The 26,680-nt window shown below is 45.6% G+C and overlaps 1 protein-coding gene across 5 annotated transcripts in view; it reads left to right on the forward strand.

The window, feature by feature from the left end:
• Positions 1 to 26,680, forward strand: part of TLE4 (TLE family member 4, transcriptional corepressor) — a 325,462-nt gene that overhangs the window by 284,487 nt on the left and 14,295 nt on the right. For all 5 annotated transcript variants that reach the window (XM_029616594.1, XM_029616577.1, XM_029616585.1 and 2 more), the window contains 3 exons: positions 8,586 to 8,718; positions 9,313 to 9,506; positions 26,117 to 26,193. In XM_029616594.1, the coding sequence (XP_029472454.1) occupies positions 8,586 to 8,718; positions 9,313 to 9,506; positions 26,117 to 26,193 (404 nt within the window). The remainder of the gene's footprint in view (positions 1 to 8,585; positions 8,719 to 9,312; positions 9,507 to 26,116; positions 26,194 to 26,680) is intronic.

Consider the following 26,680-nt stretch of genomic DNA (forward strand, 5'->3'; position numbering starts at 1 on the left):
AATATGGAAGCCAATGTTGGCTGCTCTCTCTTATTGTCCTCTTTTGAAAGAGAAAAGATGCTTTAACATTTTTGAACATCTGGCTGTATTATGTTTGTAACACTTAATAATATTTAAGTCTCTGAGTACCCGATTAGGTTCTAATGTATGTTAGCGACTCATCTGACTCTGCAGGCAATGTTTTTTAACACGGAAATGATTTAAGAAAGGGATATGTTACAAAACAGCAACATTTAAAAAGAACAAAACAAAGAACTCTTTGGATTTCAGTTCTTTTAAGGTCCAAATGTTAAGTCCTTTTGTTTCCGTCGATAAACAGTACTGAATTAGCCATGACATGTGGTGATGTCATCCAGTGGCACCAAACAGACCTTTCTATTATAGCTAGTAGAATTTTATTTCTGCTGAGCATGTGCGGGAATTCCTGCTTGGGTATTACCTCATGCGCTCCCTCAAGCTTTTTTTGTCCAAGCACTAACACGCATGTGCTGCTACTCCCTCTCATTTTTCTTTTTCTTTTTTTTTTTTTTTTATAAATGTTTAATAGAACAAAAGGGTTCATTACAAGAAGCAAAAATGTATAACATTTTAGAAAATGCCATGTAAAGTGACCCATAAAGACCTAGTCAGGCTATGGGCAACATATCAAATAGGTCTAAACTCCATAGTAAACAGAGGAAACCATAAAAACGTAAACAAGAACAGAGCACGCAGCCTGCTAAGAAGGTCCCAAAATCACAATCTCCAAGAATAATGAAAACAAAAACAGCAATTATATAAATATAAAGGAAACATGATAGATAACAATTAATAAAGGGCAATAAAATTTCCAAAGGTTCGCCTCTTCCTTCCTTACCCATCACATCCAGAAAAGGCTTCCAGATTTTATTTGATTTATATTCTGTTTTTTTGCACTTCAAAGCAGATTACATTTAGGTACTAAGGATATTTCCTTGTCCCCAGAGGGCTCAAGATCTAAATTTTGACTCCATCCATATAAGAGTCTTTAACTTGCTTAGTCAGTCGCTCCATGGCATACATATGCCACCAATTTTGAAACCATAAGAGTATTGAGGATTTAGGAAGATGAGCACCGTTGTAAAGCAATGAGGCCCTTTGCGACTACTAACATGTAACCAATAGTAAAAAGTTTGTCCTAACAATATCAATGCAGGCTTTGAGGGGAGTTTTACCTTAGAAATTTGAAAAATCCAAGAGAGTACGGTATGTCAAAACTCGGTTATTTACACTTTTGAATAATAGAAGGACTAGGGGGCATTCCATGAAGTTAACAAGTAACACATTTAAGACTAATCGGAGAAAATTCTTTTTCACTCAACGCACAATAAAGCTCTGGAATTTGTTGCCAGAGGATGTGGTTAGTGCAGTTAGTGTAGCTGGGTTCAAAAAAGGTTTGGATAAGTTCTTGGAGGAGAAGTCAATTAACGGCTATTAATCAATTATACTTAAGGAATAGCCACTGCTATTAATTGCATCAGTAGCATGGGATCTTCTTAGTGTTTGGGTAATTGCCAGGTTCTAGTGGCCTGGTTTTGGCCTCTGTTGGAAACAGGGTGTGCTGGGCTTGATGGACCCTTGGTCTGACCCAGCATGGCAATTTCTTATGTTCTTATGTTCTTAAAGAGATAGTGGAAAAGTACCCTGCTCTTCATAACCTCTCCAACAAAAAGGATCTTTCCTACATCTCATTTTAAACAACCTCACTAGCATGAAGTACCACCTATAAAAATAAATAAATAAATAAAAATCCACCTATCCTTCCTTATCTTAAAACAGAGATCATATTTCCATAGTTATGAGACTTATTACCAGGAGTATGCAACCATACTTTTCAAACTCTGTGAGGCCTCTACCACATGAAATTTTGAATGGCTCTGAAAGAGCCCAACTTTTAAGTTGCAAGTATTGAAAAACAGGGATATTTGTAAAATGAAATTTGTCCTGGATATCTTTCATCAAGAGAGAGAGACTTGCCTTTGAAGGCCACGAGTATGCCACATTGGGAAGTTTGCCTCTGTAACATGAACATTCCAAAGGGGTCAGATGGGAGAATGAAAAGATTGCTGCTTCTAGGAAGATCACTGCTTAGACCAAGGAAGTAAAGGGATGAGAAACCAGGATTATTGTTTTTTGGATGAATCATTTTCCAGATAAACACTGGAAAGGAGAATTAGCTAAGAGTAAAACTTTTGCAATCCATATTTGGGCCTCACCTCCATTGAAAAAACAGTTCTTCAGCACAGTCACCCAATAATAGATCCTAAATGTAAGAAACTCCATTCCACCCTTACTTTTAAGGCCAGTTAGTACCTTGAACTGCATTCTAGGCTTCCTGCCCTGCCAAACAATGTCAGAGGCCAATTTTTGTAAGTCTCTTGAAGTTAGGTGGAAGTAACTTCCACCTAACTTCAAGAGAAGTTAGGTGGAAGTAACTTCCACCTAACTTCAAGAGAAGTTAGGTGGAAGTAACTTCCACCTAACTTCAAGAGAAGTTAGGTGGAAGTTAGGCAGCATATTGAACAAGAATAGAAAACAGGGAAATACATTCATTTTAATAGTAGCTATTCTACCAAAACATGAAATTTGGAGGGGAGCTCAAAGAATTAAATCATTCCTCATCTTCCTCAGCAAAGTTAAATAAATCATCTCATTCAATTTATCCATCCTATTTGGGATCAATACTCAAATATTTAATGGAATCTTTGCTCCATTTATAGGGGAATAACTCCTCCAATCGTGTCCTTCCTTCTCCCTGGGCAGGTCAGATTTCTAAAATTTCCATCTTGGGTTTATTTACCTTATAACCCGCAACCCTACTGAATCTATTAATTAGCTCTAGAACAACCTGCAAAGTCTAGTTTGGGTTTGACACACATAAAAGCACATCATTTGTAAACAATATGCAATACGATAATCACTACATCTGCTCCTATCATCCCTGAAAATCCAGGGCACTGCTTGATCAATGCTGCAAATGTTTCTATGACGAGTGCAACAGAGGAGGCAAGAGAAGACAACCCTGTCTACACGCCCCCAAAAAGAGAGAAACTCTGGAAAGCATTCCCATACACCTTAATCTGGGTCATAGCGTTCATGTAGAAGCACTGAACCCATTTAAGAAAATTCCCCTTGGAAGCTAGACTTGATAAAAGATACATACAAATAAGACCACTCAGCCCTATCAAATGCTTTCTCAGCTTCTAGGGAAACCAAGAGACTCTTCCCACTTATGCTTAGCATGGTACATCAAATTTGTCTTTACGTTTTCCATCCCTTGCCTTCCTCTTATAAAACCGGTATGATCCCTCCTAACCATCAAGAGGGGGGAGGGGGCATCCGCAGTACCTGTTGGCCAGCCAAAATCTTGTTACTGTAATTTAAAAGCAGGATTGGTCTATAGGAACTACATTCTACCGGGATCCTTTCCTACTGTGTGTATATCGAAGATAGAGGCTAAAAGGAAAGATGGTTTTAGGGATTCCCCCAAAGCACTCTGTTGCACATTGTCACCAACCTATGAGGGAGAGAATCCAAAAAATGTCTTATAGAATAAAGTGTGAAATCATCTTCACCTGGACTCACCACCATCACGCCTTTAGAGCTGCAGTCGCTGTCTTAACCTCCTGAACCGTAATTAAGGACTCAAGATACTCAGCCATCTCTTCTTCTAGTACCCCAGGGAAAGACAAACTGCTTAAGAAACTAGAGAGCTTAGATGTTTACAAGTCACATATTTTCCTAACATCAGAAGAAAGTTCCCCTAGAGGGATCCTGATCTTGATGAGATTAGAGTATGTCGTGATCTTCAACTTGTGAGCCAACAGTCTATTTTCCTTATTTCCTTTATCAAAGAATATCTGCTTGATTCATTGGAGTTTTGGGGGGGGGGGGGGTTTATCAGCTTTCTTCACAATAGAGTTTGATAGCTCTTTTATTTTACACCACTTCATGCAGAATAAAGGATTCATGGCTTCGGCCCTCTGTATCTCCAACCACACTTTTTCCTTCTAAGAACTAAAAGCACTTTCTTGCAACATTCAAAGTGATCAGCTTTCCTCAGTTTACTGGCCTTAGCGTCCTCCCACAGAGTAGCCCAGAAACCTTGCCATTATCATTGATTTCAAAGAGCTCTTCAGTGGCCTCCATGATAGAACAGCACACTTCCTCATCTTTTACAGTCATCCAATTCTGCAAAAATTGATCTCTATTTTCCAGAAAGCAATGCAGGGTGACCGAGGCAAGATCTGACTCTTCAGTGACTCCCACATCTGTAGAACAATGCAATCCCAAGTCCCTCTTGTCAATAAAAATAAAATCAATCCTTGAATATATATTAGGGATAGAGAGAGAGAAATAGTCCCTTTTACTGGGCTACAGGTGTTTCCAGGGATCTACCAACCCATGCTCAGCCAGCAGCCACTCCAACAACTGAGCCTTATGCTACAGGTTCTTAGCGATCAAACCAGTGTTTTCCCAACTCAGGGGACAAGATCAGGTTAAAACTCAATCCCAACAAACTCACTCCCCTTCGAAAAAGCCAAAAGGTTCAGCAAAACGCATTGAGGTAAAGGGAATTTGATCATTATTAGGAGAGTAAACTTGAGGCCAGAGTTACAGGACACTCTGCCACCCTACCTTTTAATAAAGATATAACGTCCCCTTGGATCTTTCTGAACACTGCAAAAGGCAAAACACCTGAAAAAAGTATACTTTCTCCCCCTTTTTCGATAAAATCAGAGACAAAGTAAGAAAAGGAATTATTTGACAGAGTTCCCTGTCTTTTTTAAAATGCGTTACTCCAGAGTTTTTTGGGGGGTTTTTTAAGCAGCTTCCCTAACAAGCCTTCCTCTTTTAGTAAGGGAGTTTAGCCCCTTCACATTTAATGAACAGTAGAAAAATTCAAAAGAATCCGACATAATACAACAAAAACACTAGCATGGTCAGGGACTGATTTATGCAACAAAAATACCTAAAGAAATGTGTAAGAAGCCACAGTTCTCCAATATGTGTCTCATTCTGAGAGACCCTCTCCTTCAAGTTTTTGACCAGCTTTTAAGGTCATTGATGGCACGACTAACAGCAGATTTGAAACAGCTTTATTTCCCCTGACAAGGTCAAGAGATGACAAATTCTGCTGCTGTCATATCAGGACTTGGTATAGATCCGGATGGTGCCTTAGCCATAGGATCCTCGGAGGCTGGATCATTATAGCTCCTCTATTGAACTTTGTGAGAGTCACAGCATAAGAAGACTTCTGTTCCATTATTGCACTCCCAGGGAAGAGAGATTCTGAAAATGTACCAAGAAATTGGAGAGATCAACAGAGCCAAAAGCGATGAGTCCACAGGATAAAAATGAAAAAAAAAATAGCACCCTGTTCACCTGGACACTCTTCGCACATCACCAGAATAGTGAAAATGAAAGAAAAAGAAACTGAAGTGGACATGCACAAAGATTTTCGTAAAGCCCCCACAAGAATAAGAGTAGGAGAGGAAATATCAGTGTCTCTGGAACTGAAGCATGCACCCTATCAAGGAGTTTCTCCGTGCTGAGAAATTGGGAAGTGTCATGCAATATTCTTCAAACTGGAGCATAAACTTAGCCTTCGCCACTGAAGGGCAGTGTGGAGGACCTTTGAGGCTCCCATAGGCAACCTCAGTATAGGCCCTGAGCTTGCCCTGCAGTGCCCACGCTCATCACATATAGCATACCCTCACTCCTGCTGCGTATCCTCAGATCTGCCACAATCAGCTGCCATTCCAGCGTTCCGAGGAGCCTGCAGGCCTTAATTCAGCCTTCCCCCACACCCCCAATGATGAGCGGACCAGAGTCAAAAACTAACAATGGTCTCCTTTAGAAACTTTCCTGCCCAGAAGAAGGTCAGTATAGCCTAATCCCCTGCACATTGCCTATGATGGAGTCAGCTGTCTCCTGCGCCTCCGTGGTGAAAGCCTGCTTCCCACTTAAAGCCTTCCAGGGCTCACTCAGCTTAATTAAGGCTTCCCACATCTAGGGTGCACCACCGCAGCAATCCAAGTAAAAAGGGCATGCAGGTTACAGCCGCAAGAAGCAGAGTAGGAATTGCAAAAAATGCCTTTGGGAACAGACAAGCAAAGGAATTGGTAAGGCCTGCTAGTGCCCCCACCCACCCCTTCATGTTTTCTATAAAAATCTTATTAACTTTATTCTGAAGAGAAGATACGATGTTTTTCTTAGAATAGTTAGATCCCCAACAGCGCTTTTCAATGCTACTGAAAAAAAAAAAAAAAGATAATCTACTCCTCCTTGCCTCAGGTGTTGAGACAAGCATGGAATTCTCTTCTGGCTTCTCTTTTGGTGTTCTAATTCGGGTCAAACAGGGTGCTCTGCCCTGGGGACCAGAGCCTGAAGTCTCCATGTTGTTATGCCAGGCTTCATTCCCTGCTGGGGGCTCCGAGAAGAAGCACCAGCCTCCAACTTCAGAATTCCTGGTGCCTTTACAGCATCCGTCTTCTTTAATGTGCACTCCCTGGTAGGTGAAAGTCTGCCATCATCCAAGTCTGGCTATCCTTGCATTCCAGTTCTGTTGGTGCAAGGCTTATTCCAGCTCTGTCGACACTAGGCCTATCCTGGTGCTGTGGGTGCAAGGCTTGTTCCAGTATCACTGGCCAATTTGAGTGTAGCCGACACAAGCCTGAGTGTGGCGCTATAGATGCACATGAGTATCCCTGCACTGCCAGCACACAATTAGTGGAGCAGCATCAGTCCTAGTAAAATCAGGTGCTATAGAAATAAGGCCAACTTCACAGGACTCCATGCGCTCTTGAATCCAGCATGAAGACAGTGCTATTCAAGTGCTTCTTCTTGGCCAGTAATCTTCTTGCTTGTGTAATTTTTCCCTGATCTCAGACTGGGTTGGTCACGGACAGCTCCTGTTATGAGGCTGTCACATTTTTAGTCTTAAAAGGCATATCTTGTCCAATACTTGTTCACAGGTCTCTGCAGTCCGTGGATCTCCTTTCAGTGTCGGCAGTAGCCCCCTGCCTGTTAGCTCAAGAAGAGGGACATCTGTTTCATATGAACCTTCCCTACTTCAGCTTGACGGTATAAACGTTGAATGATCTGTGATCTCAAAATTGTCCTTACCCAAGGAGTTTGAGGACATACTAGTGTGTGCAAGAAAACAATAAGCCTGTGAGTTTAACTAGAAAAGGTTCCCTACATGATGTCAACACAATACCTTAAATTCATTCCATGTGAATCCAAAGAGTTACTAAACCACTTTCTCTTTCTGCTTCAGACCTGGCCACCTCATCAGTAAGAGAACATCTGTGTCATAGCTGCTTACGAGGTTCAAATAGTAAGCCTATCTCACTCATCCGTTATCTGAATTATTAAAAGGACTGTGGCACTAAACCTCAAGTTATAAAACCACATATTCATGGGAACGTGATTCTGACCCAACTGATGAAACCACTTTTGATCCATAAGGGTCAGTGTCTCTCAGGTTTCAAATGTAGAAAATATTTCTTTTAGCAGTCATTTTAGCCAGAAGAGTCACCAAACTTTAAGCTTTAGTTTGTTACTCTTCCAATATGCAAATTTCCACAATAGGATAGTGTTCTACACCCACCCAAAGCTTCTGCCAAATGTAGTATCAGCCTTCCATATTAATCAAGCCATTGTGTTTCCTATGTTCTTAATGAGACCACACACAACATGAAGCTGAGAGTCCTTCATGCGTAAGACTATGATAAAGCTTTGGCTTATTATGAAAAAATTTAGCCACATCGTCAAGCTTTACAACTATTCACCTCTTACAATCCTAACAGACTGGGCATAGCAGTGGTCAAATGTATCTTGTCCAGTTAGCTAACAGACTGCATCACACACGTCTATCAGCAGGCCTGCAAGTCAGACACCATCAAAGCTCATCAAGTTAGAGCCATGGCTGCATCAGAAACTCCTCTGTGAACCGTACCACTCTGACATAGACAAAGCTGCAACATGCTCGCCAATTCACGTCGTTGCTTGTCCAAATTCAGTCATTCTGAGAGATTTTCCAGTTTTCCGTACACCCAGTAGTCTACTCTCCATGGTGAGGTTTGGTTTCCTTATTCTGTAAATGCTCCTCTGCAACCCCCACCTTGAGACTCCCCACATGTCAAGGCTAATTCAGCCTTGCTTATTGACAAAAAAAAAGCAAGTTTGCTTATTGTAAGTGATGTTTTCTGTAGATAGGATGAATTAGCCATATTATATCTGCCCGTCTTCCTGGAGAGTTAACTGTGTAGCTAGATTTGGCTTTAAAATCAACTGAGGGCTCTTACGAGGAACACCCAAGCAGGAATTCCCACACATGCTCAATAGACCTAGCAAATCATTTATAATTGCTGTCAACGACATCTGCATTTTTTCCATAAATGTAATTGCCTGCTTGGATTTCATTTTGCAGTCTTTTCTAGCTGTGTAATTGGGGGTGAAGGTGCAGTATCTACAGCAAATTATCATCTACAGCAAATTATCAATCTTTTCAAGCAGGTTCAGAGCGATGCATTTATTTATTTATTTTTTATTCTGGTTAGAATGAGAAGTCTACCACTCCAGTATCAAAATCAAACACCCCAACCCCCCGAACTGATGCCCCAACTCCAGGCAGCAACTCTACTCCAGGCCTGAGGCCTGCACCAGGCAAGCCCCCAGGAGTTGACTCCTTAGGTGAGTGAGCACAGTCCTCTGAGAAATATTCCCACACCCGGGGCTTTATGAAGGTGCGTGACAGCTGTTTGCTTTATAAGCCATGAGTTGCCTTCTCCCCCCACTCCCCTCCCCCCCGCCTTGGAAGCAGGTTTCGATGCCTATTCAAACTGAGCAGTATGTGGTTTGGAGAAGAAAATATAAGTATTGAAACATAAAATCTTTTATCCCCCAAGAGAATGCCTGAAGCGAGGGATGAGATGGTGCCCCACTCGCCTGCCCCCCCCCCCCCCCCCCCCCCGCGTCCCTCCTCCCTTCAGCTGCCGCCGGCGTGGCCTCCAGTGGCGGTATCCTTCCGCCGCCCTGCCCCCAGTGGCGGCCCATGGCAACGTCCTTCCTCTCTTCTGGCGGCAGCTCGCAGCATCGCTTCTGTCTTCTGCAGTCGCTGGCCTGGGTCGGCAGGCGCAGTAGGGGCCAAGTAGTGTGAGGCAGATACTACAGCAGCATTTTGAGAAGGGCATTTTTTTGCCTCCTTAAAATTCTGCCGCCTGTAGCGGCTGCCTCATAGAACCGCCCCTGCCTATTCATGTCCCTAATACTTTTATTTCCTTTCAGCTGCAGGTCTGAGGACACCCATGGCAGTTCCCTGTCCCTACCCTACTCCATTTGGGATTGTACCACATGCTGGGATGAACGGAGAGCTGACCAGTCCAGGAGCTGCCTACGCCAGTCTCCATAACATTTCACCTCAGATGAGTGCAGCAGCTGCTGCCGCTGCAGCTGCTGCCGCTTACGGGAGATCTCCAGTGGTAAGTTGTCTATTGAGAATACTCCAGGGTGTGGTTTTTTTTTTTTTTTTCTTTTTTTTTTTTTGGTTTGTTTTGGCTTTGGTTTGTTTTCCTTGAAGATGTATATATCTGTCTGCAGTATGCATTGGCAAGCAAACTATTTAAACTGCAGAGCAAAGAAAGGGGCTAAATTGGAACTCTCTTGAGAATATATACAGTGGCCTACAAAATTATTTGACCCCCTCAAGTCTGCAGACATTTGTGTGGATTACAAATGACACATACAGATTGTTCTAGACAGAATGTTTATTGCAACCCTGTATGCTCTTAAAGTAAATTTTCAAAATCTCAAGTCATCATTCCTCTGCATTTTTTTGTAAAATAAAATTAAAATTGAAAAATGCTGCTTGCATAAGTATTCAACTCCTGTGCTGTGGAAGCTCTAAGTTTAGGCAGATGAAAGACATTGCCCTAAAAATTGGCTTACAATTGTCCCACCTGTGAGTCATTTAAAAAAGGTCAGTGTTTCTGGTTTAAATACGCCCTAATTACAGTTCCATTGATCAGACTGTGAACCTGAAGGAAAGCTGTGACAATGAAGACCAAAGAGCATTCTAAGGAAATTAAAGTTTCCTGTACGTACCCGGGTCAGTCCAGACTCCTGGGTTTTGCCTCCCCACCAGCAGATGGAGACAGAGAAGTTTTGACTGACTCTGCCCTATACCGTGAGGTGCCACCTATAGTCCATCAGTATTTCTCTGTCTCCAGCAGATGGTGGAGGTGCTCAACCCTACATTCTGTAGTTAGTAAAAAAAAACAAAAAAAAAAAAAAAAAAAAACAACAAATAGGGACCGGCGAGGAGATTTGCTCGAGCCTCCCAGGGGGTTGGCAGGTCCCAAGGGGGCCATCCCCCCTTGTATTTGAGGCTAGGAGTGCTAGGGGTTGAGGACCCCGTTGCCCTGAGTTTCGACTTCATCGGGGGGGGGGGGGGGGTGATACCGGGGAGCCCTGCTCTCTCACCCCAGGAAGGACCAGATCTGGTCCTGCAGTGTCAGGTTTGAATCGAAAAAAGAAAGGAGAAGTAGCGGGCTTGCCTGCCGGGCAGATTCTCCGTTTTCTTTGACACTGGCGTTCAGCCTCCGCAAATTTTTTGTTCCCTGTGCTGCTGTTTCTTCTTGCCGCGGGCCATTCTCTCTGTTCACACAAGGCATAACCAGAGCTTCTGGTTATGCCTTGTGTGTGGTGATGCCTGGGCACGTGTTTCGAGGGACGGCCTCTGTTCGGCTTGGCTCCCCGGTGGTGAGGGAGCTTCAGGAAGCACCAGGGATGGCGTTTCTAAGTCGCGCAGAGAGCCCAGATGGTTTGCAAGACCGCGTCCTGCCTCACAAGATTTGCTCCTGCTGAGCGTGGGAACGGACGCTGTTTTGTCAACCATTCACGCGGCAGCGCAAACCACAGAGGGGGAGGGGAATTCCCCTCTCCCTTTGTCCCCACAGAGGGGGGGAGGCGGGCCGTTGGATGATTTACCACTGCCGACAGAGGAGAGCCCCCCCCCCCCCCCCGAGGGGGCTTTGGACTCCTCCTCTTTTTCGCCTGAATTTGTCATAGAAACATAGAATTGATGGCAGAAAAAGACCAATTGGCCCATCTAGTCTGCCCAGCAAGCTTCCACACTTATCTATTTCATCAACCACCAAGTTCAGGGCCCTTGTTGGTAACTGTTTGATTCAAATTTCCTGCCATCCCCTGCCATTGATGCAGAGAGTAATGTTGGAGTTTAATCAAAGGTGAGCATAAGGCTTAATATTTAAGGGTAGTAACCACCGCATCAAGCAAGTTACCCCGATGCTTGTTTACCCAGACTGCACAGATCAATGCGTTGTTGGATGTTGTCTGAATGTAAATCCTGTTTTCCACATTTTCCCCCTGCCGTAGAAGCAGAGAGCAATGCTGTATATGTATTCAAAGTGATGTATCAGGCTTAATTGGTTTAGGGTAGTACCGCCGTAATAAGCACGCTACCCCCACGCTTATTTGTTTACCCAGATTGTGAAGTTCAGTCCTTATTGGTTGTTATCTGAATGCTAATCCTCTTTTCCACATTTCCCCTTGCCATTGAAGCAGAGAGGCTTCTAAGAAAACTAAAAAGTCATGGGATAGGAGGCGATGTCCTTTCATGGATTACAAACTGGTTAAAAGACAGGAAACAGAGAGTAGGATTAAATGGTCAATTTTCTCAGTGGAAAAGAATAAACAGTGGAGTGCCTCAGGGATCTGTACTTGGACCGGTGCTTTTCAATATATATAAATGATCTGGAAAGGAATATGATGAGTGAGGTTGTCAAATTTGCGGATGATACAAAATTATTCAGAGTAGTTAAATCACAAGCGGATTGTGATACATTACAGGAAGACCTTGCAAGACTGGAAGATTGGGCATCCAAATGGCAGATGAAATTTAATGTGGATAAGTGCAAGGTGATGCATATAGGAAAAAATAACCCTTGCTGTAGTTACACGATGTTAGGTTCCATATTACCACCCAGGAAAAAGATCTAGGTATCATAGTGGATAATACTTTAAAATTGTCGGTTCAGTATGCTGCAGCAGTCAAAAAAACCAAACAGAATGTTAGGAATTATTAGGAAGGGAATGGTTAATAAAATGGAAAATGTCATAATGCCTCTATATCGATCCATAGTGAGACTGCACCTTGAATACTGTGTACAATTCTGGTCGCTGCATCTCAAAAAAGATATAGTTGCGATGGAGAAGGTACAGAGAAGAGCAACCAAAATGATAAAGGGGATGGAACAGCTCCCCTATGAGGAAAGGCTGAAGAGGTTAGGGCTGTTCAGCTTGGAGAAGAGACGGCTGAGGGGGGATATGATAGAGGTCTTTAAGATCATGAGAGCTCTTGAATGAGTAGATGTGAATCGGTTATTTACACTTTCAAATAATAGAAGGACTAGGGGGCATTCCATGAAGTTAGCAAGTAGCACATTTAAGACTAATCGGAGAAAGTTCTTTTTCACTCAACGCACAATTAAGCTCTGGAATTTGTTGCCAGAGGATGTGGTTAGTGCAGTTAGTGTAGCTGGGTTTAAAAAAGGATTGGATAAGTTCTCGGAGGAGAAGTCCATTAACGGCTATTAATCAAATTTACTTAAGGAATAGCCACTGCTATTAATTGCATCAGTGGCATGGGATCTTCTTAGTGTTTGGGTAATTGCCAGGTTCTTGTGGCCTGGTTTGGCCTCTGTTGGAAACAGGATGCTGGGCTTGATGGACCCTTGGTCTGACCCAGCATGGCAATTTCTTATGTTCTTATATTCTTATTAACCGTGCAAAGGTTTTTGAGTAAGGGTAGTTAGTAATCACCAGGTAGTAGCCACCATACCAGCAAGCCACCCCCATGGCTCTATTCTTCATTCCCATCCTCTAGCCTTTATGGATCCACAGTGTTTATCCCATACCCCTTTGAAATCCTTCGCAGTTTTAGTCTTCACCAGTTCCTCTGGAAGGGCATTCCAGGCATCCACCACCCTTTCCATGAAGAAATACTTCCTGACATTGTTTCTGAGTCTTCCTCCCCGGAGCTTCAGATCATGGCCCCTAGTTCTGATTTTTTTCCAACGTAAAAGGTTTGTTGTTGACCATGGATCATTAAAACCTTTCAAGTATCTGAAAGTCTGTATCATATCACCCCTGCTCCTCCTCTCATCCAGGGTTTACATAGTTAGGTTCTTCAACCTCTCTTCATAAGTCATTATATGTAGACCATCCACCTTTTTGGTTGCCCTTCTCTGGACCGTCTCCATCCTGTCTCTGTCCCTTTGGAGATACGGTCTCCAGAAGTGAACACAGTACTCCAGGTGAGGCCTCACCAAGGCCCTGTACAAAGGGGATCATCACTTCCTTTCTCTTACTAGATATTCCTCTCTATGCAGCCCAGCATTCTTCTGGCTATAGCTATTGCCTTGTCACATTGTTTCGCTGACTTCTGATTGTTAGACACTATCACCCCCAAGGGCTGTCTCCTGCTCCGTGCACATCAGCCCTTCACCCCCATCAAATACAGTTCTTTCGGATTTCCACACCCCATATGCATGACTCTGCACTTTTTGGCATTGAATCTCAGCTGCCATATCTTCAGCCACTCTTCTAGCTTCCTTAAATCCCATCTCATTTTCTCCACTCCTTGCGGCGTGTCCACTCTGTTGCAGGTCTTAGATCTGCAAAAAGACAAACTTTCCTTCTATCCCATCTGCAATGTCCTGCATAAGGCTTTTAAAGCTCTGAGGTCAGCAAAAAGGCAGTCAGGGAGTAACGCAGGACACCATTTGGACACTACTGGAGGCCGGACCCCTAAGAGGCCCAAACCTCTGGAAGGGGGCAGGGGGCTGGAAGACTAAGCGCCCCCTGCAGACTGCCTTGTCTCGCCCGGGGGCGGACTCCTTCTCTGAGGATTCAGAGCCAGAGGAGCAGGATCTCAGGGGCAAGCCCCCTCCGGGGACGGATCCCGATATTGACCAGGATCTTTTTTCCAGTCAAGGGCCCCAGAGGAATGAGTTAGGATCCTTTATCCCTGCAATCCTGGAGGAATTGGGCATTGACAGCCCTCCGGAGGACTCTCGGATGGGGTCCGTGGATCCCGGTCATGGTTGGTCTTCGAGGTCCGACTAGGTCCTTTCCCTTTCATCTGTCAGTCACTGACTTGTTTCGCCAGTGGAACACTCAGGATTTGGGTCTGAAAGTCAGCAAGGCGAAGGATAAGCTTTACCACCTGCCAGAAGAAGCCCTGGACCTCCTCAGAGTTCTTAAGGTGGATGCGGCGGTGTCCGCTGTTACTAAGAAGACTACCATTCCGGTGACAGGGGCGACAGCCCTCAAGGATCTCCGGGATCATAAGCTAGAAGTCCAGTTCAAGAAGATTTTCGAGGTATCCACCTTCGCAGTGCGGGCTGCTATGTGCAGCAGTTTCTCCTTAAGGGCAGGTCTATGCTGGGTACAGCTATAGAAGAATAACATGTCATTGTTGGAAAAGGAGGTTGTTCAGGCGGGGCGCCTAAAAGCTGCAGTGGCCTACAGTGTGGATGCCCTTTATGATGTGTTACGGACCTCCGCCCGGTCAGTGGTCTAAGCTGTTTCTGCCCGCTGGCTGCTTTGGTTGCGGAACTGGTCTGCTGATGTCTCCTCCAAGGCCCAGTTAGGTTCTCTGCCTTTTAAGGGCAAGCTGCTCTTCGGGAAAGATTTAGAGGATATGATTCAATCCTTGGGAGAGAACAAGGTGCATCGTCTTCCAGAGGATAAGCCTAAGACGAGAAGTTTTCCTTAGTCTCGGTCTCATTTCCGGGGACATCGGAGATTTTGATCCTCCTGGTCGGTGGGCTCCTCAACTAGGTAGAATGCAGGCAGACATCTGTCCTGATTCCAGTCCTTTCAAGGGCGTCGATTTGGCAGATCTGGGTCCTCCCAAGCCGCAGGAGGAATTAAGTCAGCACAATGAGGTGAGGCCAGTCCATTCCTCTGTTCCAGTAGTGGGAGGCAGGTTGTCTCTGTTTTACGAGGAATGGGCCAAGCTGACATTGGACCAGTGGGTCCTCAGCGTGATAAGACACAGCTACGTTTTAGATTTTGCTCGGTGCCCTCAAGACCACTTTCTCGTTTCCCCGTGTTTGTACAAGGAGAAACGTCGGGCGGTGGGGGACACCTTGAGATGATCTCGGAGCCATTGTTCCAGTTCCGCTGGCGGAGCAGCAAAGGGGCTGCTATTCCATCTACTTCATGGTTCCCAAGAAGGAAGGCACGTACCGGCCCATTCTCAATTTGAAGAGTGTCAACAGATGTCTTCGAGTGCCCCGCTTTCGCATGGAGACCATGCGATCGGTCATTGCGTCTGTACCCAAGGGAGAGTAGCATCGCTGGATCTCACGGAAGTGTATTTGCACATCGGAATCCAGGCTGCTCACCAGAAATTCCTCGGTTTCCATACTGGGTCACCATTTTTAGTTCTGCGCTCTTCCTTTTGGATTAGCCTCGGCACCAAGGACCTTTACCAAAGTCATGGTGGTGGTGGCAGCAGAGTTTCGGAAGGAAGGCTTGTTAGTCCACCTCTATCTGGACGATTGGCTTATTCTTCAACTGCTGAGGTCACTGGGTTGGGTGGCCAATTTTTGGAGTTCTTGGGAGCCCTGTTAGACACGCATCTTGGCAGGGTTTTCCTCACTGAGGAGTGGATCGTCAAACTGCAAGGTCAAGTTCGGGACTTGCTATCTGACAATCTCCCCAGAGTTTGGGACTATTTACATGTCCTCTGCTCGATTGCTTCTACTTTGGAATTGGTCCCATGGACCTTTGCTCATATGAGACCTCTTCAGTCAGCATTGCCCTCCCGCTGGAGCCTGGTATCTGAGCAATTTCATTTTCCACTGCCTCTTACGGACTCTGCACGTTCCAGTCTCATTTGGTGGCTTCTCTCAGACAATTTGCGCCGGTGGGTCAGCTTGGAGGTTCCCACTTGGACGGTGGTCACCATAGATGCCAGACTCTTTGGCTGGGGAGCAGTGTGCCAAGGAAAGTCTGTTCAGGGCCAATGGTCTGTGGAGGAATCTTGGTAGTCGATCAATCGCCTGGAGACCAGGGCAGTGCGGTTAGCGCTACAAGCCTTTCTCCTGCTTCTACAGAGGAAGTCTGTCCGGGTTCTATCAGACAGTGCAACACAGTGGCCTATATCAATCGCCAAGGGGGAACCAAGAGTTGACCGGTGGCGATCGAGGCCCAACAATTGATAAGCTGGGCGGAACAGCATCTAATCAGCATCGCAGCCTCTCACATCGCAGGGGTGGACAATGTTGAAGCTGATTTTCTCAATTGTCAGCATCTCGATCCCGGGGAGTGGGAGCTCTCCAAGGAAGCATTCCATCTCATTTGCAGCAAGTGGTCCAGACCAAGTGTCGATTTGATGGCGACCTTCCGGAATGCTAAGACCCCTCGTTTCTTCAGTTGACGCCAGGAGCCAATGGCGGAAGCGGTGGATGCTTTGGTTCTCGCTTGGCCAAGATACGTCCTTCTGTATGTGTTCCCGCCATGGCCTCTCATCGGCAAAGTGCTGAGGCACATTGAAGCTCACCCATCCGAAGTGATCCTAGTAGCTCCGGAATAGCCGAGGGGTCCATGATTTGCAGATCTCGTAAACCTGTCAGTGGAAGGGCCCCTGAGGTTTCGGGATCTTCCAAATCTTCTGCATCAGGAACCCGTTTGTTTGGAAGAGGCAGATTGCTTTTGTCTTGCGGCATGGCTTTTGAGAGGCAAAGACTGAAGAGCAAGGGTTATTCGGACACGGTCGTCGCTACCCTTTTGCATTTCAGGAAGACCTCCACTTCTTTAGCTTATGTCAGAGTGTAGAAGGTCTTTGAGTCTTGGTGTGTAGACCGCAAGGTGGATCCTACTCTGGCTCTAGTGTCCAACATATTATCTTTCTCCCAGGACAAGCAGGATGGTAGTCCTCACATATGGGTGACATCATCAGGATGGAGCCTATCACGGAACACTTTTGTCAAAGTTTCTAGAACTTTGACTTGGCACACTGAGCATTCCCATCATGCCACCAACCCTGCATCCAGCAGGGGTCCCCCAGTCTCTTTTTTTTTTTTTTTTCCGCACGGCAGTAACCACATGGGTTAAGGAGCTCTTACAGTTATTCCTGACAGGAATTCCTCACAAAATATTTTTTCTAAAAAATTGATAGGGGGACACCGGATGGGGTGAATTTTATCGACTATCGATATCCACTAATGTTAGCTAAGACTTTATCTTGTTTCACGGTCAGTTACCGACGGTTCCCATTCAAGGCCTGACGGCCACTGACTGCATCGTGGTTAATTTTTCTTAATTATGGCGACGGGTTTTCGAAGGTGCCCCGATTGTCCGAGGACGATGTCCATCACGGACCCGCATCAGGTATGTGTCCTATGCTTGGGGGTTACCCATGACGTCGCGACCTGTACCAACTGTGCCTTAATGACCCCTAAGGGCCGCCGGGCCCGCTTAGAGAAAATGGAGCTTTTGTTCCAAACTAAGCAGCCTCCTCCATTGAAAACCTCAACGTCATCAGCGCCGTTGCCTTCAACTTCTCAGCACCGGCCAGACACCGGTGGTTCTTGGCGCGCTGGATCCCTTTCGAAGACATCCACCTCTTCGTCCTTGGCGCCGGAGAAAGACTGGGCCGAGCACCAGGAAAAACAGTCATCGGCATCGAAAGGCTCCGTCCACCGGTCCAGGCAAAGCTTCGACGTCTGCATTGACAGAGCCACCGAGGAAAAAGGCTCGCGCAGAGGAGCCCCCATCCTCCTCCATGCCTGGGACACTGAGGCGTTCCCCCAGCTTCAGTGGTGCAGGGAGCTGAGGCTCCACTTTCACCGGTAGACCCTCCGGTGACACCAGCGCAGCCTACAATTCCGTAACTGGCAATTCAAACGCCAGCTTTCTGCAAGGAATTTAGCCGGATGGTTCAAGAGGCAGTCAACCAAGTACTTCAAGGACTTCTGCCTCCACCGGCACAGACTCCGATCTCAAGCACGGATCTGATGCCCACGGTGCTGGCTCCATTACTGGACAGGCTGGATACACTCATCGGCGCACTTCCAGTGCCTCCGAAAACACCGATATGTCCACAGCCGCTGTCATCGGAGGATCTGGAATCATCGATGCCAGACCTGATTCCAGGGCCATTGGGGATTTTTCCACCGAAGTCACAGATTCCATCGGTGCCTCCTCAGTCTTCGGTGCCACATCGACTTTTACCAGTGACCCCTCCGATACCATCGGTGCCACAACCTGATCCAACCAGAATAGGCCTGTTCCTTCCATCAGGAGGCCCACCAGATGCTGTTGATTAACCATACCTGCCCTGGAGTGATGATACCTCGGAATCTCAGGACACTGATGACATCCCCTCGGAGCCATCTCCTCCTGATGAGCGAAGGTGCTCCCCTCCTGAGGATCTCTCCTTCATCAGCTTTATAAAGGAAATGACAGAAACCATTCTTTTTAAGCTTCAAACAGAAGAAGTCTCCAAGCACAAGATGCTTGAAGTCCTTCAGTGTGTGGATACCCCCAAGGATGTTATGTCTCTACCAGTTCACAAAGTCCTCCTTGAGCTTCTACAACGTACCTGGGAGCATCCAGGTACTGTACCACCAGTGAACCGGAAGACAGATGCCACCTACTTAGTTTAATCAGCTCCTGGGTTCCAGAAGACCCAGCTGTCTCACCATTCTCTAGTAGTGGAGTCTGCTCAGAAGAAGGCAAGGAGACCTGGGCCTCATTCTTCTACACCTCCAGGGAAAGAACAGGGATTTCTTGATGCCTTGGGACATAGGGTTTTCCACGATTCCATGCTGATTTCACATATAGCAGCCTACCAGATATACATGACACAGTACACAAGAAACCTCTTCAAGCTGCTGCAAGACTTTTGAGTCCCTTCCAGAAGAGTTTCAAGACCAGCTAAACTCCATCCTCAAGAAGGGCCTTGATGCTGGGAAGCACGAGGGCCGAGCTGCATATGACATCTTCGACACTGCTTCTAGAGTGTCTGCAGTGGGAATAAGTGCCAGGAGATGGGCATGGCTGAAGTCATCAGATTTGCGGCCCGAAGTTCAGGAGAGGTTGGACCTCCCCTGTACAGGTGATAATTTATTCGGGGATAAGATACAAGAAACTGCCGCACAACTCAAGGACCACCACGAGACATTGCGCCAGCTCTCTGCTGTACCCTCTGATTTTCCCTCTACTTCTAAACAGCTGTTCAGAAGAGAGGCCAAGAGGACGACCTATAAAGCTCGTAGGTATTATCCTCCCCCATCTCGCACTCACCCAACCAGACCATACTAGAAAGGTCAGGCCCGTCAATCCAGACCTCAGAAAACCCAGCCAGCTCAGCAGCCTGGCTCTGCTTCGGGGTTTTGACTCCCTTCTAGAGAGCATGTGTCAACTTCTACCTCTACCATCTCTGCCAGTGGGCAGCCGCTTGTGCCATTTCACCAACACATGGCGCTCAATCACCAGAGACCAATGGGTCCTCTTTGTAGTGGCTCAAGGTTACCATCTCAACTTCCTTTCAATTGCATCGGACTCCCCACCTCGTCCGGGGTGAGGGGTTAACCGACCACTCACCACTTCTGGAGGAGGAACTAATAACCCTCCTCCAATCTAATGCCATAGAACCAGTACCCACCTTACAGCGGGGAAAAGGGTTCTATTCTCGATATTTCCTAATACCGAAAAAATCAGGAGGCATTCAACCAATTTTGGATCTTCGTGCCTTAAACATCTGCAAAAGGAAAAGTTCAGAATGGTAACCTTGGGCTCCCTACTCTCTCCAAAAGGAAGATTGGCTTTGCTTTCTAGACCTACAAGACACATATAGCGATTACCCCGTCTCACCGAAAATACCTCTTGTTTCCTAGTCGGACACCGTCACTTCCAGTACCCGGGTCCTACCGTTCGGCCTAGCATCGGCACCTCGAGTCTTTACGAAATGCCTGGCAGTAGTAGCAGCGTAGTTAAGACGGCAAAGCATCCACATCTACCCCTACTTGGACGATTGGTTGCTAAGGGCTCTGTCTGAAAAGGCAGTTCTAAATTCTCTTCATCTAACCCTACAACTGCTACTGTCATTGGGATTTCTCATAAACTATCCGAAATCTAATCTGACTCCTTCACAGATCCTCTCCTTCATTGGAGCAGATTTAAACACCATACAAACAAAAGCATTTCTCCCAAGGGATCGAACACACGCGATTGCAACCCTTGCGAAAATAATAGACTCGTCTATCCACAATGGCTCATCAATTTCTAACCTTGTTGGGTCACATGGCATCCTCGGTTCATGTTACTCCAATGGCTCGTTTAGCCATGAGAGTAACACAATGGACCCTAATGTCCCAGTGATCTCAGGTCCTGCATTGTCCAAGTCACCAGGCAGCTTCGTCTCTCACTAGCTTGGTGGATTCAGGAATCCAGTCTTCTCAGGGGACTACCTTTTCAGTCTCCAGAACCTTAAATAACACTGACAACAGATGCTTCCAACCTAGGCTGGGGGAGCCCGTGTCAACAACCTGCAAACTCAGGGAACCTGGTCGGCAGCAGAATCACAACATCAAATACATTTTCTGGAGCTCAGGGCAATCAGATATGCCCTTATGACCTTCTGGGATTGTCTATCCAACAAGGCAATCCTTGTCTAGACAGACAACCAGGTAGAGATGTGGTACATCAACACTCAGGGTGGAACGGGCTCATACCTGCTATGTCAGGAGGTACCACAGATTTGGGCCTGGGCTTTCTCTCACTCCATGTTCCTGAGAGCAACCTACCTGGCAGGCATGGACAATGTGATTGCGGACAAGTTGAGTCGGACCTTTCATCCTCACGAATGGTCCCTAAATCCCACAGTAGAGGAGAAAATCTTCTAGCGGTGGGGCTATCCACACAGATCTGTTTTGTCAATTCACAACCGCAAAGTGGAAAACTTCTGCTCACTACATCGCAGTTACAGGACACCCCCAAGGGATGCTTTCGTCATCTGGTGGTCAAGGGGTCTCCTGTATGCTTATCCTCCACTTCCACTCATCAGCAAGACTCTTGTGAAGTTATGACAAGACAAGGGCTTAATGATTCACATAGCCCTTTACTGGCCGTGCCAGGTGTGGTTTCCCATACTTCACGACCTTTCAGTCTATCAGCAAATCCACCTGGGGGCAGATCCGTCTCTGATAACACAGAACGGACAACTGTGTCAACCCAACCTCCAGGCCGTGTCCCTGACAGCATGGATGTTGAAAGGTTAATCCTACAATCTTTAAACCTCTCGGACACTGTATCTCGAGTCCTCGTAGCTTCACGGAAGCCTTCTTCTAGGAAATCTTATCATTGCAAATGGAAAAGATTTTCCTTATGGTGCACGTCAAAGGAGATAGATCCCTTTACCTGCCCCACAACGAAGTTCCTAGACTACCTCTGGTACTTATCGGAGTCTGATCTACAAACTTCCTTCATCAGAGTCCATGACAGTGCCATAGCTGCTTACCACAAGGGCATAGGAGATGTCTCGATATCGACACAACTCCTTACTACCTCTAAAGACCCCACTTCGTCCTCCAGCCCCTGCTTGGGACCTCAATGTGGTATTAGCACAGCTCATGAAACCTCCGTTTGAGCCTCTATACTCCTGCGAGCTGCGTTATCTTACGTGGAAAGTGCTCTTTCTCCTAGCTATAACATCAGCTCGCAGAGTCAGTGAGCTACAGGCGCTGGTATCATACCCACCTTACACACAATTTCTCCATGATCATGTGGTGCTTCGCACTCATCCTAAATTTTTACCAAAGGTAGTATCTGAATTTCACTTAAATCAATCCATTATACTACCTACTTTCTTTCCAAAACCCCACTCACATCCAGGTGAGCGAGCGCTACATTCCTTGGCCTGCAAACGTGCGCTAGCTTTTTATTTGGAACGCACTGCAGCCTATAGGAAGTCCATCCAGCTGTTTGTCTCCTTCGATAAAACCAAACTGGGAGTTCCGGTGGGCAAGCAAACCCTATCTTCCTGGCTAGCAGACTTTATTTCCTTCTGCTACAAGCAAGCAGGCCTTCCGCTACAGGAACGCGTGAAAGCGAATTCTATAAGAGCCATGGCAACATCTATAGCGCACCTCCGTTCGGTGCCTCTTAATGACATCTGTAGGGCTGCTACATGGAGTTCTCTCCATACCTTTGCAGCTCATTATTGTCTGGAGAAGGCTTGCAGGCAAGATTCCATTTTTGGCCAGTCTGTTCTGCGCAATTTATTCTCAGCTTAATAACCCAACTTCCTTCTAGTGACTCACTGGGAATTTCAGGCTGCCCTTTTAACCAAACCCACCCCGGTTGTTGTGCCTGTTGCACGTCATTGGGTGCTTTTGGTACATTTACTCGGGCATCCTCCGCTCGCTATTCACCAATATGTGAGGACTACCATCCTGCTTGTCCTGGGAGAAAACAGAGTTGCTTACCTGTAAAGGTGTTCTCCCAGGACAGCAGGATGTTAGTCCCCAGAAACCCGCCCGTCACCCCGCGGAGTTGTTTTCGCTTATGATTTATTATTTTATTTTTCACTCGTCCTTTTACTGTAAACGAGACTGAAGGGGGACCCCTGCTGGATGCAGGGTTGGTGGCATGCTGGGCATGCTCAGTGTGCCAAATCAAAGTTCTAGAAACTTTGACAAAAGTGTTCCGTGATAGGCTCCATCCTGATGATGTCACCCATATGTGAGGACTAACATCCTGCTGTCCTGAGAGAACACCTGTTACAGATAAGCAACTCTGCTTTCCTGCAGTCCGACCTAGCTATAAAGGCCTCTAGGGTAGCTCTTTGCAGGTACAGGTAGTGGCCCTCTGTTTCTGTGGTAAAATACAAGGTGTACCCTTGGCTGCTCATCTGGACGTGGCACGATTTCTCAGAGGGGCAAAACACCTGCGTCTTCTGGTCAGGAATCCTTGTCCATTGTGGAGTTTAAATTTGTTCCTCTGAGTTCTATGTGCGGTACCTTTTGAACCTTTAAAACGGGCGCCGCTAAAGAATTTTACCTTAAAGGTGGTTTTTCTCGTGTCTATTTTCTCAGCTCGCCAGGTATCAGAGCTCCAGGCTTTGTCCTGTAGGGAGCCCTTCCTAAGAATTACGGATATGGGGGTCTTTTTACATATGGTTCCTTTCTTTCTTCCAAAAGTGGTATCTGCCTTTCACTTGAATCAGTCGATAGAACTCCTGTCTTTTCCAGACTTGTACCGCTCTGATCCCCAAGATAGGAATCTGAGGAAACTAGACATACGCCGTGTTCTGCTACGTATGTCTGTCCTAAACGAGGATTCAAGGCGTCTAGGGCTACGATCGCCCACTGGTTGAAGGAGGCTATTAGTTCAGCCTACCCGCTAATAGGTCGGTCTTAAAACGCATTCTACGCATTCGCAGGCAGCCTCGTGGGCAGAGTGTCAGCAAATTTTGCTGCAGGAGATTTGTAGAGCTGCTACTTGGAAGTCTTCGCACACATTTGCTAGGCATTACTGATTGGACGTTCAGGCCCCAGGTTCTGGGGGGTTTGGTGAAGGTGTGATCTGAGCTGGACTCTCAGGGTCCTGATCCGGATACATACAGGGAAAGGAAAATTGGTTCTTACCTGCTAATTTTTGTTCCTGTAGTACCACGGATCAGTCCAGAGTCCCACCCTTTTTCAGCGTGAAGGTAATGGAAGAGTCCGCTCGTTCAATACTTCTTTATATTCTCTTCGGACAAGTTCTCCAAAGTTTTTCAAAGTTTTCAAGGGTTCTACTCCTACTTGGGTTTAGTGAGCGGATTCTTTTATCACCGGTCATAGCTGGTATGAAGTTCACAATTAGAATTAGAGTAATTGGTTTTAAGATGTTCTGCTTTGATACAATGAAATACTGACGGACTGTAGGTGACACCTCAGGGCAGAGTCGGTCAAAACTTCTCTGTCTCCATCTGCTGTTGGGGAGGCAAAACCCAGGAGTCTGGACTGATCCGTGGTACTAAAGGAATGAAAATTAGCAGGTAAGAACCAATTTTCCTTTATAAGAACATAAGAAATTGCCTTGCTCGGTCAGACCAAGGGTCCATCAAGCCCAGCATCCTGTTTCCAACAGAGGCCAAACCAGGCCACAAGAACCTGGCAATTACCCAAACACCAAGAAGATCCCATGCTACTGATGCAATTAATAGCAGTGGCTATTCCCTAAGTAAACTTGATTAATAGCAGTTAATGGACTTCTCCTCCAAGAACTTATCCAAACCTTTTTTGAACCCAGCTACACTAACTGCACTAACCACATCCTCTGGCAACAAATTCCAGAGCTTTATTGTGCGTTGAGTGAAAGAATTTTCTCCGATTAGTCTTAAATGTGCTACTTGCTAACTTCATGGAATGCCCCCTAGTCCTTCTATTATTCGAAAGTGTAAATAACAGATTCACATCTACTCGTACAAGACCTCTCATGATCTTAAAGACCTCTATCATATCCCTCCTCAGCCGTCTCTTCTCCAAGCTGAACAGACCTAACCTCTTCAGCCTTTCCTCATAGGGGAGTTGATCCATGCCCTTTATCATTTTGGTTGCCCTTCTCTGTACCTTCTCCATCGCAACTATATCTTTTTTGAGATGTGGCGACCAGAATGGTACACAGTATTCAAGGTGCGGTCTCACCATGGAGTGATATAGAGGCATTATGACATTTTCCATTTTATTAACCATTCCCTTCCTAATAATTCCTAACATTCTATTTGCTTTTTTTAATTTTGGCCATGGACAAGATAGGAACATTTTTGACATGCACAAGATAGGAAAAGGCTTCAAAATAATATCCTGCTTGGATATCTCAGTGAGCACTATTGGATCAATTGTGAGAAAATGGAAGCTGCATCATACCACCCAGACACTCCCTAAACAGGCTGTACCTCAAAACTCAGCATCAGAGCAAGAAGACAACTTGTGTGGGAATCAACAGAGGCCAACAATCACTTTGAAGGAGCTACAGAGTTCAGTGGCTGAGACTGGAGTGGAGGTGCACCAGTTGACCATATCAAGAGCTCTGCGTACAACTGGCCTGCATGGAGGGTAGCTAGAAAGAAGTCATTACTGAATTAAAAACACATCCAAGCACTTCTGGAGTTTTCCAGGAAGCATCAGAGTGACTCAGCTAAAATGTGGGATAAGGTTTTGTGGTCAGATGAGACAAAAATGGAGTTTTTTGGCCAAAACTCAAAATGCTGTGTGTGGCTCAAACCTAACTACCCATTCCTCAGCAAACGCCATTCCTACAGTAAAGTATAGGGGCGGCAGCATCATGTTGTGGGGATGTTTTTCCTCAGCGGAGACTGGGCATCTGGTTACAATTGAAGGACGTATGGATGGTGCAACATACAGTGAAATACTGCAAGACAACCTGCTTCAGTCTGCTTAAAAAAAACAAAAAAAAAACCTAAAACTTGGGAGAAAGTTCATCGTTCAGCAGGACATTGATCCCAAGCACAAAGCAGTATAGGAGTGGTTGAACAACAAAAAGGTGAGTGTTCTACAATGGCCAAGTCAGAAGTACAGATCTCAGTGCATTCAAGAACCTGTGGCACTGTTTTGAAAATAGTCCATAAGTGTCTTCCAACCAACCTGAACAATCTGGAGCAAATCTGCCAGGAAGAACGGGCAAAAATCACTCCCAAATAGTGTAGAAACTTACCTCAGCAACCTTAAAGCTGTTATTGCAGCAAGCAATTGTTCCTCCAAGTACTAGTCTGAAGGGGTTGAATACTTATGCAAGCAGCATTTTTCAGTTTCTAATTTTTTTACAAAAAATGCAGAGAAATAATGAATTGTGACTTTGAAAATGTACTTTGAGCATACTGGTTTGCCATAAATATACTGTCTGAAACAATCTGTTTGTGTCCTTTGTAATCCACACAAATCTGACTTTTTAGGGAATCAAATACTTTTGCAAACCACTCTATGTATTTTGTGGCGTACGGTGTAATATTCTCTTCTGGTTTTTTTTGGTTTTTTTTTGGAAACTGTAGGTTGGTTTTGATCCACATCATCACATGCGAGTGCCTGGAATACCTCCAAATCTGACGGGCATCCCTGGAGGAAAGCCGTGAGTATCTGCATTAGAACTTACACAGCTAATCGCTTATTGAATTTATGTGCCTTGGGTATTCGCCCTATCCCATGACAGCAGAGGACAAGTGTTTGAAATAGTTTGGAATACCTTTGGGGATTTTTTTCTTGTGCATCTGTGCAAGCTTTTTCCAGCATCTTTTTTTCTTTTTTTTTTTAAATTATATAAAGAGAGATGCTATTTTGCAAAGGAGTTAGTGTGTTGTTTTTAGTGTGAAGCTGCAGACCTTGCTTGCATTAGGTCAGCATCAAATTGTGATAGGAGTCTTTGGCAAACACCAATCAATTTAAAAATAATCGCTCTTTTGCTTAGAAATCATTCAGTTCATGGCTTTGTTCAGCATAACCCATCTTGCTGAAAATCCACTGGCATTGAATGTTTTTGACCTTTTTCTTTGCCCCATCTGCTCCACAAATATCAGCCATAGCTTCTATTTGTATTGTCTTCCCTGCCCCCATGCTAT

This window comes from Rhinatrema bivittatum, chromosome 1 (genome assembly GCF_901001135.1).
Source record: "Rhinatrema bivittatum chromosome 1, aRhiBiv1.1, whole genome shotgun sequence".
Lineage (NCBI taxonomy): Eukaryota > Metazoa > Chordata > Amphibia > Gymnophiona > Rhinatrematidae > Rhinatrema > Rhinatrema bivittatum.